The 19,587-nt window shown below is 44.8% G+C and overlaps 1 protein-coding gene across 1 annotated transcript in view; it reads right to left on the bottom strand.

Annotated features, from left to right (window-relative positions):
* Positions 1 to 19,587, bottom strand: part of cubn (cubilin (intrinsic factor-cobalamin receptor)) — a 481,327-nt gene that overhangs the window by 286,921 nt on the left and 174,819 nt on the right. The window contains exons 27-28 of the mRNA XM_078535601.1: positions 3,475 to 3,656; positions 168 to 342 (exon numbers count right to left, since the gene is read on the bottom strand). Coding sequence (XP_078391727.1) covers positions 168 to 342; positions 3,475 to 3,656 — 357 coding nt within the window. The remainder of the gene's footprint in view (positions 1 to 167; positions 343 to 3,474; positions 3,657 to 19,587) is intronic.

Here is a 19,587-nt window from a genome sequence, read left to right as displayed (position 1 = left end):
TTTCCGGGCCCACCACCTATCATGTCTACCACCAGCGGGCCCGGAAAATTCCGCCCACAGTCTTAAAGTTACTGCAAACAAACAGTAGTAATATATATTTATACTAACTGGCTCCAAGTTTATAAATGGTACATAAAACTCTTCTGAGGCCCTTTATTCACACTTACCTCCTACCCTCTGTTGCCAGGTGGCATTAAAACCTCTTGCATTGCCATTTGAATTTGTCTTAAATCGGACAGTCATATAGTTTCCGGTGCTGGAGACCACTAGTGGGCTGTTAGATGGGCGAGTGGTACACAATTGGGCCAACTGTACAGAAGTAATGTCTGGACCACCATACACCTGAACAACACAAAAGATACATCAATAGAAGGAGATTCTTTGTGGCTGATGCAGCTCCTTTGTAGTTGTAATTATTTAAGCAAAATAAATCTCGGGCAATGTGGAAAAAGATTTTTAAAAAACGTAGTTTCCATTTTCAAAACAAATAAGTTTTGATATTTTACCTTCAATTCAATAAAGTTGTATGGCACTAAATTTTTGTACTGTGAACACCATTTCCTACTATTTCTAGGTAACTTTGTTACTGGACTGATAATCTGCATGTGCATCCGCTCATAGAAGTGAAATGAAGAGATTCTGTGTTTAAATGAATGGGTATTATTTAAAGCTTATACCCAAGGACATCTGCATAAAGCCTGTGGATTTAGTCTGGCTTCTACTCCTTTCTGCTTTATTAGGTCCATTGATTTTAATGTTAAAGTCAGCATTCCAAACTTCTGAGCAATACTTAACCCATTTTATAGGCCTGGCAAACGATAGTGGAAAAAATGCTTTGAGTGAAAATATAGTTGTGAGTCCACAAGGGAAAAATAAAGAACCGAAGAAAAGCTACAGTGAAACTATAAAATGCAGAACAAAACAAGCTCCTTGCTTTGGAAGTACTGAGTGTAAAATAAACTAATATGACGGAAATCATGCAGCAAAATTGATAGAAAGGAAGAAAAGCCAGAATGTTATAAACCTGAAACAAAAACAGAAAATGCTGGAACTGCATGTTACAGAATGAAAGGTTAATCATTTGGATGTAATACTTCATCAGAATTTTTTGGACTTGGAGGTATGTTTTGTAGCATGTTAGTGCCACCTCCATTCCCACTAATTTCTCTCTTGTTCTGCCTACATACTCTCATTGTCTCTCTCAAACACATACTCTTGTGCCTCACATTGCACAAAATGCCAAGATCCAGTTTCTTTCTGAACACTTTTAATGCAATCAGACCAGCCACTTTTTATTCTTGAAAATTAGTCTTGTTAATTTTGGGTAAATTATATTTGCTGTATGCAAATTGAAATGCTACACAAATCTAATTTATTGTCAGACTGACCTTTTTAGCTATTTTGTTCCTTTGGTTTTTCAGTAAGAATGAAAAGCCCCGTAAATGAGAGACATTGATTTAATACAGTACTCAGACTTCGGGAGTGAATTTATTTGAAACAGCAATGTAGCAATGCTGAACAGGTGAGTACTCTATTACACTGAATAATAGAGATGCATCTTGTAACGATGTTAATCTATTTTACATCTTCAATTCACTGACTAATGGATCAGATAGGCTATTTTCTCCCTATATCCAGGTTTACCGATTCAAAACAAAGTGGTACTGACTAGTAGTCAAAGATGGGGCACAGTAATGATTGGATGCTTATTGTCTTAATTCTAATATCAGAATCGTAGCTCTTACTATAGCAGTATGAATTTTTCATTCCATAGATACATCCTCATGACCTGGCTGAGTGATTGCTGACTTATGGTAAATTGTAACATTAGAAACCTGATTGAAATGTAAATTTATTTCACTTTGGGTTTACACGGCGAACGGAAGGCAAAGCCTTCATCCCATCAGTTCAGGCTGCATTTGTACTCAGACCTCCACAGTTAAAAATCAAAAACCTAACCCCTCTCTGCTTTTCTTTGAAATTATAATTATGGTTGTTCTGAGGAGCAAATGGCCATGTCTAAACTAGATTATGCAAAACCCTCCATCCCTAATAAACATGAAATTCTGAAAGTCAATGTGTAATTCTACTGCGACGTGGAAACTAATATATTGTCTGGCACAAAATGATACACTCCACTAACAAATAGAATAATTAAAACAGTGGTCTCTTTATATTTGCTTAAAGAGGCTCTGCAACATGCTGGCTCTTCTGGTGTTGAAAGGAGTATCTCATAAAAGTAGCTGCAATTGTTATATTGTGCAGCTTTCATTTTCTGGCCCTCTGCTGTTCCAGTCAGGAGAGGAGGTCCAAATAGGTCAACAATGTGAAAACTACATAGCTGGATTGTATGGATGGGCTGAATGACTGTAGCCCGAAACAAAGGCAGCCAACACTGCCGTAGGGGGACTTTTTAATTTGCTCCTATCATCACTACTACCCCCAATCATTTCAAATACCTTCATTTTATATGCCACTGCAAAGCCTGGAATAAAAATCACCCCCAAAGAAGCATTAGAAAATCACTATTGTAGTTTTTAGTTCCCTTTGACATAGATTTTGTTTTCCTGGCAGCAAATAGTGCTCTCCCCTTTTACTTACACTGCTGCTGCAAAAGACAGGACTGTCACCTAAGGCAGCAGTATAACATACATAAGAGAAGCAGGCCCTGCCGCCATTTAAAGTGGGCGGGCCAATTAAGGCCCGCCCAGCGTGATGTCCGGCGGGAAGCGCTGTGCGCTTCCTGTGCGAGCGGGAGGGGGATTCCCCAAAAGCGAGAGTGCGCTCTTTCGCACATGCGCACAAAAGAGCGCACATCTCCCTGAGGCAAAGTGCTGCCTCAGGGAGATCGCTGACAGTTTTAAAAATATGAAAATTAGAAAAAAAAAATTCCCTAACATGTCCCCCTCATGTGACAATGTCACATGAGGTGGGACATGTTCATAATTTACATAATAAGTTTATTAAACTTTTTAAATCCCTACATGAAACCTCATCCCGCCGGGGCTCCTAGCCTGCCCACCAACGTTAAGGTTGGACGGGCAGGTCCTTTAATTGTTTAAATGATCCTGTCAATGGCCATTGACAGGTCGGCGGGCGCACAGCTGATTTCACTGTGCCCCCGCCTTCCTGAAAATTTAAATGGGGCGGGATGATGTCAGGGTTCCGCCCAACCTCATCCCGCGTCATTTTACGCGTCAGTGAGTGGGCCAACAGCAAAATTCAGCCCATTGATTGAGGGTCCACCAACGCTTGTGGAATATACAATAACGCATTAGATAAATACTGATGGATCCTAAAATCAAATCAATTTCAATCTTTTACATCTTATTGAATTTTTTTTTAACTGCAGCTCAAAGTAGAAACAATTATTGATAAAAGGAAGGCCACTGGTAATAATCCCAATGGTCACATTAAAGGAGAAGTAAGAGGTCTAATTCCTGAAAATAAATCTCTTGAATTTCAAGTTTATACCTCCAGGACATCAAAATTGCATGTTTGGTGATATTCCATATCAAAATCATGGATGGTGAGCTCAATACTGCTGCCAGAATCTCCTTGAATGAACCAGATGCATTCCCGATTATGTGGATACCTGTTTGGATAGCCTGGGCTGCTGAATCCTCCTTTAGGCCCAAGCAAATCTCCACCACATCCTGGAAAAAAAATTGTAATGAATGTAAAGCAGTGGACACCTTGTTACTGTGCAGCCTGCAGAGCAGACCCAATCTGACAATAATCATTTGCACAAAGTGGTGACAGAGCTGAAAGATGAACCATTTAGGACAGTTAAAAAGAGCCAGAAATGGAGGTGTCCCCCATATGATTGGAAATGAATAATTAATGCAAGGTGCTAAAAATTCTCTTCTGACATATATTCTACACCTTGCAGGTGAAGCATCACATTTTACAGCTAAATGTGCTATCACATGTAGGATATGATGCATAAAATTATGCGTGTGCCACTAAGAGAAGGGGGTAAAAATATTAATTGAGTGGTGGATGCAAAACCATAAATTTTCTTGTTAACCTTTGGTGGTTCCCCTTAAGCACCTGATATCAATGTACCATCTCTGAATGGAGAACAAGTGCAGCAAAAAAAAATCAACTGCCTGTATGTACACATTTCCATCTGAACTGTTGTTGCTGTTTTGCTCTTCCTCCATCATTGAAAGAAATAGGGTCATCGTTTTTCAGGAAGCTATTTCCTCCTTGGTCAGGTATGAAAGTTTGATAGCATGATTGAAATGTGAACAGAAATACTTGCTTGACAAAACAAAATCCTACTTTAAGGGTAGTGGCACTTGAAGACCCACTGAGAAAATTAAAGGTCTGATTTTAACCTTAACAGCCTCATAAAATAGATTCCAATTTTCACCTGAATGGGATCAATGGAATCCTTTTTAATATATTAATGGTGGGTTCCAATTGTGTTTTTGGGATCAGAGTGAAAGTTTTACTAGGTGCCCTGAGCAGGAAATGACAGTCAGAATTCTGTCAAGCTGGCCAGTGGCAAGGAGGGTCAGGGCCAGAAGAGACACAGGTAATTTAAAAACGTTTCTTGTGAAGTCAGGAGGTGGAAGCATGCTCTTTGGTGACCAACAAGGCGGGTTAGTTAAGGAAAGCCAGCAAAGATTTGTTGGAGGTAAATTCGTCTAACTAACCTGGTTAAATTCTTTGATAAGGTGACAGAGAATTTTGATCAATGTAGTGCAGTAGAAGCTGTATTTACGACAAAGTCTCACCTGGGAGGTTTATTAAGAAGATGGACGCCCGTGGAATAAGGAGAAGGTAGAAGTATAGATACAAAATTAGATCAGTAATAGGAGGCACAGGGTGCATGGATATCTTTCAAACTATGAGATGGTTTGCGGTGCTGTTCCCCAAAGGTCAGCTTTGGATCCACTACGCTGCAACTTTATAAACAACCTAGATTTGGGTGTAAGGAGCACCATTATAAAGTTCGCAGATGATATGCAACTTGGCAAAGTAGTAGATAATGATGAGGATAGTCAGAGGCTTCAGGGTGACAGGATGGTGAAATAGTCAGGAATATGGCAGATGGGGTTTAATGTAGAGAAGTGTGAAGTGATTCACATTGAGAGGACTAATATAGAAAGACATTTATATCATAAACGGCACTATTTTGAAAAGAGTAGATGAGCAGAGAGACATTGGTGTCCATTTACACAAATCTTTGAGGGGCAGCAGAGCAAGATGATTAGTTTAATAGGTATATGGGTTACTTAGATTTATAAATTGGAGCATTGAACATAAAAGCAAAAAGGTCACGCTAGAACTTTACAATTCAGCCTTAGCTGGAGCATTGTGGATAATTCGGAGTACCACACTTCAGGAAAGATCTAAAGGCATTAGAAAGGGTATGGTGGAGCTTTGATACATCTGGTGGTCTTGAAAAGTGCTGTATAAATCTTTTTCTATAGATCATACACAAAGCAGTCACAGTACACCCTTGGTTGATCGAGTGCAAGTTCAGGTTAATAAGTGAAATTCCACTCAAGGCACCAGTTTTGACCTGGATGGTGTCATGTTTCTTGAATGTTGCTGCAGCCACACCATTCACTATACTCCTGATTTGTGCCTTGTCAGTGGTAGAGAGGATTTGGGGAATCAAGAGGTGAAGTGCTTTCTGCACAATACTCAACCTCTCACTTGCATTTGTAGCCATGACTGGTTAATGTTGGCCTGCAGGAGGCTGATGGGACTCAATGATGTAATGTCACTGAATATCAAAGGGAAGCAGTTAGCCTCTCTCTTGTTGACATGTTGACTTGTGTGGCATGGATGTTAAAATCAGCAAGACCTCATTCTGCTATTGGTGTGCAGACAGGAAATTAATTCACCAGTGCAATTTCCCACCGAAAATCTGCTAGCACTGAAAATCCAGGCCTCAATCATGCAAGAAAATAACTATATTAAAAGTGGCTCGGGGTGGTAAAGCAGTGGTAGTTGTACAGCTTGGAATAAGATAAAAATCTCGCTTAAGTATCTAAAATCCCCAATTTTGGAAAGGTCTTGGCTGATTACTTTCTGACTGTAATCAGAATCAAATTTGTCTAAAATCATCAACTGCTCAAGGCATATTTCTGAATTGTTTTCTCTCCTAATGTTCATCAAAGGGCAGTGTGGATTTGAAAAGGGAAAAAAAAAGCAATTTTCTACTCTCCTCATCTCTCCCACATAGCTCAGTGACTGAAACTGGGGCCTTACTGGTCTTTGACACTGGGGACCAGACTTCCACAGAATCGTTTCAGCTCCAGAGGCCTTTAAAAGTGGTTGAAGGGAAGTGGATGCAGAAGTCCTGCTCCCATTTCCAGCAGAACACATTTTTGCTGGCAGGAAGAAGGGGGCAGGGCATGAATCACAAAGGCAGGAAACCCAAGTTAAACAGGGCCATTTGAAATTAGTGCTGAGTTCAAGCAGATCCCATTTTCATTGTTGCAGGGGCCTTAACCTACAGTGTTGGAGTCATAAGTTTATAAAGGAGGCGTAAATTGCGAAGGGTGGATAAGATCTGTTTAAGCAACGTGATCTGAAGTTATTTAAATTCCCAGCTATTTAAAAATGAAAAAACAGGCTGTAGCTATCAATTATTGTAAAAAAAAACTCACCGCTGGAACGTATTGATTTACAGGCTGTCTGATGTAGCTTAGAAAAAAACTATTAGCCAGTTGTTCCTGCAGTTTCAATAGACTTAATTGTTGACATTTCACAAGGGCTGTTATTTCAGCTGAGCCTATTATAAATGCTTGGCTGAGTTTCAAAAGCTCTAAAAATATATCTCAGTGGGCAGGTGGGGCTGAGTCCACATTTCGATCAAAGTTCTTAAAAGGCTATTAACAAATTATCTGTCTTTGATGTGGTTAGTCAAAGAAGTTTCTTTGTTGTGACAACAGATTGACTACTTGAAAAGGATTACATTTTTTCAATGGGTTTCATGAAGGAGAGGATTTTTTTGGTGTAGATGAGTGAGAGTTATCTTAGATTGTTAGAAGTTTTTTTTCATCTCCACATGGCTCCTGATGTCTGACCATAGTGGATATTGGATGAGTGGCTATGGAGGTGGTATGGTGAGGTAGAAGGGGACATGGAGGTGGCATGCAGATATGAGGGGGCATGAAGGGTGAGTGGGGGTGTTAAGGAGTAAGGGCTATAGGGCCAAACAGCCTTTTATACAACTGGCCCAAAGTCTCAGAGAACCCAGGCTGGCCTTCTAACCAGCCTGACTAGGCACTCGCCTACCTCTGTGGCCATCTCTGAACTGCCTACTTACATGCCTACTCACTGCACATGTTTACTCATACACCTACTAACTACACAGATAAGAATGCACATGTAGGTACCTATATTCAGACTTTTACCTACAACCATGCAAAACATATCCTCACTCACATGCATGTTTGCGCAGATTCATACACATGTTCAAACATATTCAAATATATAAATCCCCACAATGCTCATTTTCTAGGCTAGAACATAACGCTCATTGGGCGGGCAGCGCCCAACCCGACCGAATATAAAAATGACGCGCGATGACGCTGGGCGAACGTCTCAAAGTCATCGCACACTCACGCAATATTTCAGTCGGTGGGCGCGCGCACACGCGGGAGTCAGCAGCTTACCCTCCGACAATTAAAAGGCCTATTAAGGCCATTACAAAGGTAATTGAATTTACTGTTGGCAGGCAGGTGAAAAGGCCAAGCGGCCTTTGCACTTTTTAGGAAACCTCATCCACTGGCAGGATGAGGTTTCTAACAGCTATTAAAAATTAAATAAAAATTAAAACATTTCATTAATAACATGTCCCTGCTCATGTGATGGAGTCAATTGAGGGGGCATGTTTTATAACATTTAAAAAAATTTCATTTTTAATGTTTTAAACTCTTCATCTCTCTGAGGCAGCTCTGTGCCTCAGGGAGTTTTTCAAGCGCACACCCACGCACATGTGCAAACTTGCACTCTCGCCCTCCTCCCCCCACGCCCCACACAGGCAGCGCTGCTATGCATGTTTCACGCTGGGCGGGCCTTAATTGGCCCACCAGTGTGAAATTGCAGACCAGCCCCAATCGCGAGCCCGCCCAATGAAGGAAAAATCCTCCCCCTTAAGTAGCCCAGAGTCTGATGAAAGATAGTCTTCCTTCCCTTTCATAAGTTGTAAATAAGTTGATAAATCTGTGTTCAAGGTCATATGAATAGTAGTTTATCACAAGTCTTGTTCTCCTCTTTCATATTTATATTTCTAGTATGGGGTTAGTGGTCTCGCAGTAACTTTCTAATATGGCACAAAAAGAGATCCGAGTTCAAGAAAGTTTATTATTCATGTTTCTGGAGGAGAATTGTTAGCACAAATATCATGTTAAATATAGCCCTAGATACTGAGATCATCAGGGTTCTCAAGCTCCTTACTGATGATGGATTCCTTTGGCTTTAAAGTGCAATCCTCATCCTGACATTTCAAGATTTGGATATATTCCTACTTCTCCAAAAGCACAAAGTGAAACCGCTGCATCTTGGCTGAACTAATCTGAACTGTTAAAGGGCAAAGAGGGGCCTTCATTTCTTTTATTTCGAAACGTTAAGATGATGGTGGGGTGGGGGGGTGCGCTTCAGGGGCAGAAGTTGAAAGCACATTGAATGCTTGAGTTTCAAAGTAATAAGTTAGGGTAAAATCGAAAAGCCTGAAGTATCATTTTTCTGTAACATATCTGAAATAATATTTTCCCTTTGCAGTTATGGCATTTCCACACTTTGATCTTACACTTTGAAATTTATCAGAAAATAATACTTTGGTAAACAGTATATGAGGACTTTGAGAAACTGCACAGGATAAGTGTGGCTGGTGTGGTAGGAAGAGGTGATTTTGAGTCTGTGGGCGGAATCGTCCCGTCCCATTGGCGACAGGCATCATGGTGGGTGGGGAGGGGTGGGGGGTCAATATGGAAAAAGAGGGCTAAAATTCGGCTTCGCATCATTATAAGCCCTGCTCACCGGAGTCATATACCCCCACATCAAATTTACCACCCACATCTGCATGACTTCAGAACGATGTGCTTCAAGACTGCATCTAAAAGGCGTGCACCTGGTGACCTGAGCTTCGAGGGGAACTCAGGAGGTGAGTGCACAAGCCTTGCGCAGTGCTCGTGAGAATCACTGTAGGATGACAAGGGTGAGGCTCTGCGCATTCAGCGGGTGACACAGGCAAGTGGCTTATTCCCAGCTGGCTTTCAGTGTGGTGCTGGGGCAAGGGCTCCAGTGCAGGTCAGGCTGGTGGGGTGGGGAAATAAGGCAGCACAGACTGAAACAAGTACACAGGCACATGCTGGGGTGGGATGGTGGGATGGGGGAGGGGGAGGGGGAGGGGTAGTGGGGAATGGAAGTGGCCACACACTTGGAAAAGCTTTCAAAAGTGAGGGTTCTTCCGCAGCTGAGGCTGTTCAACAATAGCTCCATTCACATGCTTGGAGTCGGGCCTCTGAAGCTTTTCTGCCCATTCAAGCAACGCTAAAGCATAAAAATGCCACCAAATGCTCCAGAACGTTTCACCCTCGGGTGCAGACTGCAAATTAATGTGCGTTTTAGGGGACAACAGAACAATTGGCCGACTGGGCAAGTTGTAGAATCCCCTTGCAAGAGGTGGCCATGGTGTGACCGCTGGTGGGGGTGCTCACAGCCCCTTGCAATGTCTTTATTCAGGTTTGGAGCAGTATCCCTCATGGTTCAAGCCAACAGCGCAGCCTCACAGTGCAGGTTAGGAGAATGCCTGTTCCTGAGCTGAGAGCTCAGCATGTAGCCCAGTGGCCGAAGCTGCCGCCAATCGGTCAAGTGGAGTGGAGCGAGGTGGGTGGGGTTTTGGACAGCCATGAAGCGCACTACACATTGGCCACCAAGTGGTGGTCAGCACTTTCCTGCACGTGTGAAGGGGCCTTCAGACTTAACCAAGAGAAGTTCTTAGGACACACATGCTAACCCACGCATCTCTCTCTTTCATCTTGCAGGAGCACAATATCAGGATCATGGAGCCTGGTGATTTAGCAATATGCCTCATGGCTTACAGGGAGCAGAGAAGAAGAAGAGAGCGGCGGAGGCACCTGGCTCAGCAAAGGGAGGAGCACCTCCCTTAAATTGAGGGGGCGGCAGGGCCTGTTGCGCATGCAGCTAAAGATCCACAGGGAGCCGTCACTCATAGGTGCTTCACTAGACCCAGGGTCTATATACAGCGCCTGTCATTCCTGCAGATGACTGAGAACCAGTGTCGCCGAAGATTGCGCATGTCTGGGGAACTGGTCAGTCACATATGCCGCCTGCTGCAGCATTTGATGCCACAGGGACAGGGAGGGTATCCGCTGCCAGTGGCAGTCAAAGTGACTTAAGTTTTACACCAGTGGCTCCTTCCAGGGCTCCACCGGTGACCTGTGTGGGATCTTGCAAGCCTCTACGCACAAGTGTATCCAGGAGGTCACGGATGCCGTCTTTGTGAACGCACTGAATTTTGTGCATTTCAACCGGGATCAGGAAAGCCAGGAAGCCAGAGCAGTGGGATTTGCGCAGATCTCTGGTTTTCCACAGGTTCAGGGTGCCAACAACTGCACCCTGACCCTCCATGACAACAAGCAGTCAACTACGTCAATCACGAAGGCTTTCACTCGCTGAATGTTCGGCTGGTTTATAACCACCACAAATGTAACCTACAGGACTGCAAATGATTCCTAGGAACTGTCCGCGACTCCTACAACCTTAGCTGGTCTCAGATCCTGCCATATTCCATGGTCCAGAGAGGATGCAGCGTTGGCTCCTCAGAGACAGAGGACGTGGCTGATGACAGTCATGCGGCAGCCTCAGACTGCAGAAGAGTGAAGTTATAATGAGGCTCTTGCCGTGACCTGGATTTTGGTGGAGCAAACGATAGGTATTTTGAAAATGAGGTTCCGGTGCCTCGAGAGGTCAGGTGGAGCACTGCAATATAGTCCGAGGGTGTTGGGCATCATCATCGCTTGCTGCGCGATACACAACCTGGCGCTGCAACAGGGGGAGGACCTGGCTGAGGAGGAGATTGAGGAGCCGCAAATCTCCTCCGATGAGGAGGACATTGAAGGGGATGAGGGTGTTGAGGTTCTCAAAGGCAGGGATGCTGGCGATGAGGCCATTGTGCTGGCTAGATGAGGCAGGCTTGCTTAGCATGTCCTCATAGCCACAAGATTCATGGAAGATCATGACAAGATGCAGTGAGGACAGTACTGGCATCCTCACCTTGTATCTGTGAACATTTGACTCCTGTGTGGCTGATGGCAGTGCATATACCCTCCGTGCTCAAGCTCATAGTCGCTTGAGGATGATGACAACATCCAGTGAGGGCACTCCATTGATCCTCACATTGCTTATGTGAATGTCTGCTTATGCTGTCTGGCTGAGGGCAGCTTGTTTGCATCTGTGATCAGCGTCACAGCATGGAGATGCACTCATGAAACTTTATATGCACCCGATCCTTTGTCAGTACCTGTCCTCTCCAGGAGCACACCTGAGTAACTCACCTGCTGACTCCTCAAAGCCTGTCCACCATCTACAAGGCACAAGTCAGCAGTGTGATGGAATACTCCACACTTGCCTGGATGAGTGCAGCTCCCACAATACTCAAGAAGCTTGACATCATCCAGGACAAAGCAGTCCGCTTGATTGGCACCACATCCACAAACATTCACTCCGTCCACCACTGACGCACAGTAGCAGCAGTGTGTACCATCTACAAGATGCACTGCAGGAATTCATCAAGGCTCCTTAGACAGCACCTTCCAAATCCACGACCACTACCATCTAGAAGGACAAGGGCAGCAGATACATGAGAACACCACCACATGCAAGTTCCCCTCCAAGCCACTCACCATCCTGACTTGGAAATATATCACCGTTCCTTCACTGTCGCTGGGTCAAAATCCTGGAACTCTCTTCCTAATAGCACTGTGGGTCTACCCACACCACACGGACTGCAGTGCTCCAAGAAGGCAGCTCACCACCACCTTCTCAATGGCAACTAAGGATGGATAATAAATGCTGGCCCAGCCAGCGAAGCCCACATCCCGTGAATGAATAAATAAATAAAAACAAAGCAGCTCGCTTGATCAACACTCCATCCACCACCTTAAAAATTCAGTCCCTTTGCCACCAGCACACATTGACACAAGTGTGTACCATCTACAAGATGCACAGCAGCAACTTACCATGGTTCCTTCGACTACACCTTTCAAACCTGCGACCTCTACCACTTCGAAAGGAAGGGGCTGCAGGTGGATGGAAACACCATCACCATCCTGACTTGGAACTATATCACCATTCCTGCACTGGCACTGGGTCAAAACCCTGGAACTGCCTTCCTAACAGAACTATGGGTGCCTACAACACTTGGACTACATCAGTTCAAAAAGATGGCTCACCACCACCTTCTCAAGGATAATTAGGGATGGGCAATAAATTCTGGTCTTGCCAGCAACACTCACATCCCAAGAAGGAATAAAAAAATCTCGATGGACCTTGGTATTTTTCATCTAACAATTTACATGTTCCACTTTTTCAAGTGTAAGACATGCTCCTTCCCTCATGTGCCAAAGAGCAAATAGTGGCGAAGATCAACTAAGTCCGACCTTCACATCTACCCACATTTCTTGGAGTCCCTGTATTGTAACTGAGTCCGTGCCTGAATGCTAATGAGGTTGAAATATATACCAGGCCCTCCTGCTTCACTTTCCTCTCATAAGAACTAGCATCTGACCAAATGGATAAGTGCCTCAAAATGCTAGCAGTAGGAGGTTGTTTTGGGACAAGGATGCCACTGTTAGTATCAAAACGGGCTTCAGATGGGTAAAACATTTTTTAACCCTCTCTCCACTGCCCACCCCACCTCAACCCACAGAACGATCTTTGCAGCACCCTTACACTGTACTTACTGAACATTCGGCAGAAGGCCAAGAAGAAATGTGATCCTTATATCCCTAAAATAATTTAAACATGAATCATGGTCTCAAAATGAGCAACTGAAAACTGCTGGTGTTTTTTTGTGGCTAGTCTTTGTCATCCTTCCACTGTTATTTTTGGAGTAATTTCATCAATCATATTAAAATAAAGGGAACTATTTCCAGTAGTTCTCTGTGCAGGAGACTGTAACTTCCTTTCACATTTTCTAATGGTTCTTTTCCTGCTTTGATTCCTTGTGGAATCACTGGTTAATGTCCATCCAAACCATTCTAACATCAACAGCTTCTGGTTAATTAAAAACAAATTCTGATTTTTTTTGTTTTAAGAGCAACTGTCTTTCTACAAAACCAAGTGATTGAAAATCTTTCATTTAAGTGTCAAATATCCAGCATAAACTAATCTAAGATAGAAGGTATGGTGGTAAAAAAGCAGTGGGAAACATTTAAAGAAACAATTCAAAATGTTCAACAAAAATACATTCCACTGAAAAAAAAAACCTCAGCGAGGAATGTCCATCCATGGCGTACTAAGGAGGTTAAGGATAGTATTAGGTTAAAAGAAGAGGCTTATAATGTTTCAACAATATTAGTAAGTCTGAGGATTGGGAGTATTTTAGAAACCAGCAAAGGGCCACCAGAAGTTGATCAAAAGAAAATGAAAATATGAGAGTAAAAGAGCGAGGAATATAAGGGAGCAACTAAAGTAAATTTTGATCCCTTAGGCGGATGGGATTGTCCCAGATTCGCACTAAATGTGGTATCTATTGGCCACAATGACCAATTTTCGTGCCACATCGTTCCCTTCCTGGCACATCCTGCCTCATTAATAAGGCATTCACAGGAAGCATGCCAAGTCGCTGGAAGGCAGGCTCTGATTTGTGACCTCACAGCTTCCTCGCTCCAGAAGCCATATTTAAATGCACCAGACCGCAGCCTACTTCGTGTCTACAGACCAGGACTGCTCCAGGCCACAGATGGCCCAGAAAGCAAAGGTGACAGCAGCCCTCTCTTTGGGACACCTGCTGGATGCAGCAGAAGGCTACTGTAAACTCCTCTACCCACCAACTCTGGAGTTCCACCAGAGTCACCAATCTGATCTGGTAGGTCCTCACCTCCAATGGAGCAAGTATCTTCCTCGCTGGAAATAAGCAGACCGGAAGACCCGTAACAGTGCTTACCCACACCCACAGCGCAGGGACACACACATTAGTGGGACATAGATCTAAAGCAGGGTCGGGTTCACAACCTGGCAGTCACTGTATGGACATGTCTCCGCAGCAGGAGAAGGCACAGCTGGGGAAGAGGCATCTGTGAGGTCCAACTCAGATGACGAACCTCTGGATTCAGCCTTCCAACTCATCATGGAAAGTCAGCAGAAGAACGGGGGAACATCACACTATTGGAAGCCCTCAACAGAGTGGCACATGAGTCAGAGGAGTGCGTCTGACTGCTCTCTGATGAAGTGATGCCCACATGTGCGCCCCTGGAGGTCTCCGTGGGAAGGATAGTGGAGACCATGGAGACCCTGGATTTACAAAAGGGAAATCATGCTTGACAAATCTACTGGAATTTTTCGAGAATGTAACGAGTAGAGTTGATGAGGAGGAGCCAGTGGATGTGGTTTATTTGGACTTTCAGAAGGCTTTCGACAAAGCCCCACATAAGAGATTAGTGTGTAAAATTAAAGCACATGGGATTGGGGGTAGTGTATTGAGATGGATAGAAAACTGGTTGGCAGGCAGGAAACAAAGAGTAGGAATAAACGGGTCTTTTTCCGAATGGCAGGCAGTGACCAGTGGGGTACCGCAGGGATCGGTGCTGGGACCCCAGCTATTCACAATATATATTAATGATTTAGATGAGGGAATTAAATGTAATATCTCCAAATTTGCAGATGACGCAAAGCTGGGTGGGAGGGTGAGCTGAGAGGAGGATGCAGAGATGCTTCAGGGTGATTTAGACAAGCTAAGTGAGTGGGCAAATGCATGGCAGATGCAGTATAATGTGGATAAATGTGAGGTTATCCACTTTGGTAGCTAAAACAGGAAGGCAGATTATTATCTGAACGGTTATAAATTGAGAGAGGGGAATGTGCAACAAGACCTGGGTGTCCTCGTACACCAGTCACTGAAGGTAAGCATGCAGGTGCAGCAGGCGGTAAAGAAGGCAAATGGTATGTTAGCCTTCATAGCCAGAGGATTCGAGTACAGGAGCAGGGATGTCTTGCTGCAATTATGCAGGGCCTTGGTGAGAGCACACTTGGAATATTGTGTGCAGTTTTGCTCTCCTTATCTGAGGAAGGATGTTCTTGCTATAGAGGGGGTGCAGCGAAGGTTTACCAGACTGATTCCTGGAATGGCGGGACTGACATATGAGGAGAGATTGAGTTGGTTAGGATTATATTCGCTGGAGTTCAGAAGAATGAGGGGGGATCTCATAGAAACCAATAAAATTCTAACAGGACTGGACAGGATAGATGCAGGAAGGATGTTCCCGATGGTGGGGGAGTCCAGAACCAGGGGTCACAGTCTGAGGATACGGGGTAGACCATTTAGGACTGAGATGAGGAGAAATTCTTCACCTAGAGAGTGGTGAGCCTGTGGAATTCGCTACCACAGAAAGTAGTTGAAGCCAAAACATTGTATGAGTTTCAAAAGGGAGTTAGATATAGCTCTTGGGGTGAAAGGGATCAAAGGATATGGGGAGAAAGCGGGAGCAGGCTATTGAGTTGTATGATCAGCCATGATCATAATGAATGGCAGAGCAAGCTCGAAGAGCTGAATGACCTACTCCTGCTCCTATTTTCTATGTTTCTATGTAACAGAATGTGAAAATGTGTGTAGACCTGCACTCCATCAGAGTAGCCATTGGTGAGATCCTGCAGTGACAATGCAAGGGAGAAATGGGGACACTGACATCCCTCTAGGTGCTCCTTCTCCTGAAGGAGTCAGGCTGGGGCCATCAGGCACCCGAAGAGGGGAGGAGCAGCAGTTGGACACCGCTGGGTCACCCACTCAGGAATCTCAGAGGCTGTCCACTCCCTCCGAGTCCCCTTTGCCTGTGACTTCCTCAACCTCACCTTCTGTCACCACAAATGGGGCAGTTGGCCCACAGGAGGACAGCCAAAACAAGCCAGGCCCTCAAGGCCTCAGCTCCCCAGAGGACACACGCCACAGTGATCAGAGGCAACAGGGCCAACCATTGCACAGGCTGTCTCCACCCCTGCTGTGGATGTCAGAGCAGCACCTAGAAGAAGTGATAGGCCTAGAAAAGTTAAGAAATTCTGATCACAAGTGGCTGCACAAGGTGAACATATTTTGTCACTTTATAAAATGTATTCACTTTCACTGAATAATATGTAATGTTGTCTTTTAGCTTCTTTAACAGGCTTCGCAAATCCTCCCCTGCATCCCCCACCGCTAGCAGTTCAGCTGCATACAGCCAGACCACGAGTGATTCTGGAGGGAGAAGTGTGTGTGTGGCAGGGCCTTTCAGAGCCTCATGCAAGCACTCTCCCACACACGCAGAGCCTTCATCCATCACACTCATCTCACTGACACAAGCATTCCAGCATCCGCAGTATTTTGCTTTTATCCAAGCATTTTCAATGCTGCCTGCTGGGGTCTCTTTCTGTGTCCATCTGAGCTGACCCGCATCTCCCCCCACCCACTGATCACACTCCCATGCAGCACCTGTGCCCGTCCAACACGAGGCACCGCTCATTTTAGATGTGAAAAACATGGTCGTAGTCAAGTTTCTCATCAATTCCCTCGGCCTTTCTTGTCCCCAGTCACTCGTCCTTTTCCCATCACAACTGACCCCCGTCCCCCCTCACCGGCTTCACCTTCGACCTCCCCATTTTTACCTTACAGCCCAAATCCTTCTCCTTCACAAATGTCCAGATGAACGTGCACATTCCCTACCTTTGTGAAAATCCCACTCCCATCCACATTGATCTCCCCAACCTCCTCCTACCCACCCCCACGTTCCATGTTTGCCTCTGCATCGCCACCAACCACCCTAGCCGCCACTTCTACTGGTACCGGCACAACCCTTACCCTCCCACCCTATGGGCTCCTTCTGCCCCCTCTCACACTCAGCATTCCAATCTGCCACGCCCACCCTGAGTTTTCTCCCCAGGAGGCAGTCATTGACTCCACAGACCTCTCCCTTGCATGTTCACCTAGACATTCCACTTCCCCCTTACTTCTTCCTCCACCCTTACTCCTTCCTCCCCTCGTACTTCTTCCCCCCTCCAAACTCTCTCCTCCTGGACACCTCCCCTCCCCCCCAAACTCACTCCTACCCCCAGATACATTCCCGCCTCCAAGCTCCCACCTCCTCCCCCCAAATACCTACCTCCCCACTTGCAGCATTCTCCCCAGTTACATTCTCCTATCTCCCTGACACCTCCCCCACCAACCCCCAACCTCAGCCCTTCCAACACCCTCTCCCCCTCCTCTCAACTTCAAGGCCCTAAAGGTAAATCCTGACTTCTGCACATCATGCTTGCCCAGATGTGTTCTGGACCGGCGTGTTTTCCCGTTGATTTAACTGTAAATTGGGCGTGGAATGAAGATTCTGGTTGTGTTTACTTTGTATCCCTGATGCAAATCAGGTTCACGCTGGCCTCCAGCGGGATTTATGATCTGCCATGGCGGACACCATCATATGATCGTGCTGTGATTTCACACCGGTGTGAAACTAATTTCTGCCCCTTCCGCCAAATTCATCCCCCACCCACCCACCCATGACACCCACTACCAACATGAATGGAAAATTCCAACCTTTGTGACTGCCTTCATAGTAGAAGACACAAGTTACATACAGAAATAGAGGATGATCTGGGGGCTAATAAGAGTGAGGAAACTAAGGTAATTAATATCAGCAGAGAATCAGTACTGGAGAAACTCAAAGTACTAAAATCCAACAAATCCCCAGGACCTGATGGCCTATACCCTAAGGCTCCAAAGAGAAAACTGTAGAGGTAGTAGATGCACTGGCTATGGTTTTCCAAAATTCCCTAGATTCTGGGGTGGTCCCAGCAGATTAGAAGTTTGCAAATGTAACATGTTATTCACGAAAGGAAGGAGAGAGAAAATATGGAATTACAAGCCAGTCAGCCTGACATCAGTTTACGGCCAAGTGATGGAAACTATTATTTCAGAAGTCTTAACAATGCACTTAGAAAAGCATAGTATTATTAAAACAAGTCAACATTGTTTTACAAAAGGGAAATCCTGTTCGATAAATTTATTAGAGTTTTTTCAGGATGTAACTCATAGGGTAAGTAAAGAGGAACCAGTAGATGTGATATACTTGGATTTCCAAACAGCATTCGATAAAATGCCCCACAAAATGTTAATAGGCAAGATAAGGACTCATGGAGTTGAGTTGAAGGTAATATATTAGCATGGATAGAGGATTGGTTAACAGACAGAAAGCAAAGAATAGGGATAATCTGGGTATTTTCAAGTTGCCGGGCTGTGACTATTGGAGTGCCGCAGGGATCAGTGCTGGGGGCTCAGCTATTTACAATCTATATTAATGACTTAGATGAAGCGACAGAGAAAAATGTGTTTATGGGCAGAAATCTCCCCCCATCGGGGGGGCTGTGCGGGGGCGGGCACGAACCTGATCGGTGCCCCTGATTAGGGCCACACCGCCATTTTACATGGGCGGGCCAATTAAGGCCAGCCCAGCGTGACGCACACCCGGAAGCGCTGAGCGCTCCCTGTGCGGGCAGGGGGCGGAATTCCCTGCGTCAGGGCCTGTGCCCTTTCACGAATGCATGCAAAAGAGCACAGAAATCTCGGAGGTGCCTCAGGGAGATTACTTTCACTTATGAAACATTGAAGAAAGGGAAAAAAAATTTAAGGACATGTCCCCTCATGTGAAACTGTCACATGAGCTGGGACATGCTCATTAACTTTATCAAAAAATTTTATTTAATAAATAAACCCTTCATAAAACCTCATCCCGCCCATGGATGAGATTTCATGAAAAATGTGAAGGTCGCCTGGGCTCTTCGCCTGCCCACCAACCTTAAGGTTGGACGGGCAGCATTCTTCACAACTTTAATTACTTTCTTAATGGCCTTAATAGGCCTTTGAAAGTTCGGCGGACGCACAGCCGAGTTGGCTGCGTGCCTGCCGAACTGACAATTTAAATGACGCACGGTGACATCGGGACGGACGCCCAACGTCACCGGATGTCATTTTACTTGTTGGCGAGCGGCGCCCGCCCCCCCCCCGCTCGCTGGCCCAAAAAATTCTTCCCTATGTTTGCTGTCAATGCAAAGCTACGTGGGAATGCAAGCTGTGAGGAGGACACAAAGAGACTGCAAAGAAATATAGGCAGATTAAGTGAGTGGCAACAAGATGGCAGATAGAGTATAATTTGAGGAGATATGAGGTTATTCACTTTGGCTGTAAAATTAGAAAAGCAGAATATTTTTTAAAACTTGTAAATGTTGTTGAGAGAGGAGTGTACTTGACAAGGGACACAAAAGGTTTGCATGCAGGTACAACAAGCAATAAGAAAGCAAATGGCATGTTGGTCTTCACTGCAAGGAAGATATAATTATACTTAAGGCAGAACAGCA

This window comes from Cetorhinus maximus, chromosome 3 (assembly GCF_964194155.1).
Source record: "Cetorhinus maximus chromosome 3, sCetMax3.hap1.1, whole genome shotgun sequence".
NCBI lineage: Eukaryota > Metazoa > Chordata > Chondrichthyes > Lamniformes > Cetorhinidae > Cetorhinus > Cetorhinus maximus.
The sequence above is the reverse complement of the archived record's forward strand: the minus strand, read 5'-3'. Positions and strand labels throughout refer to the sequence as shown.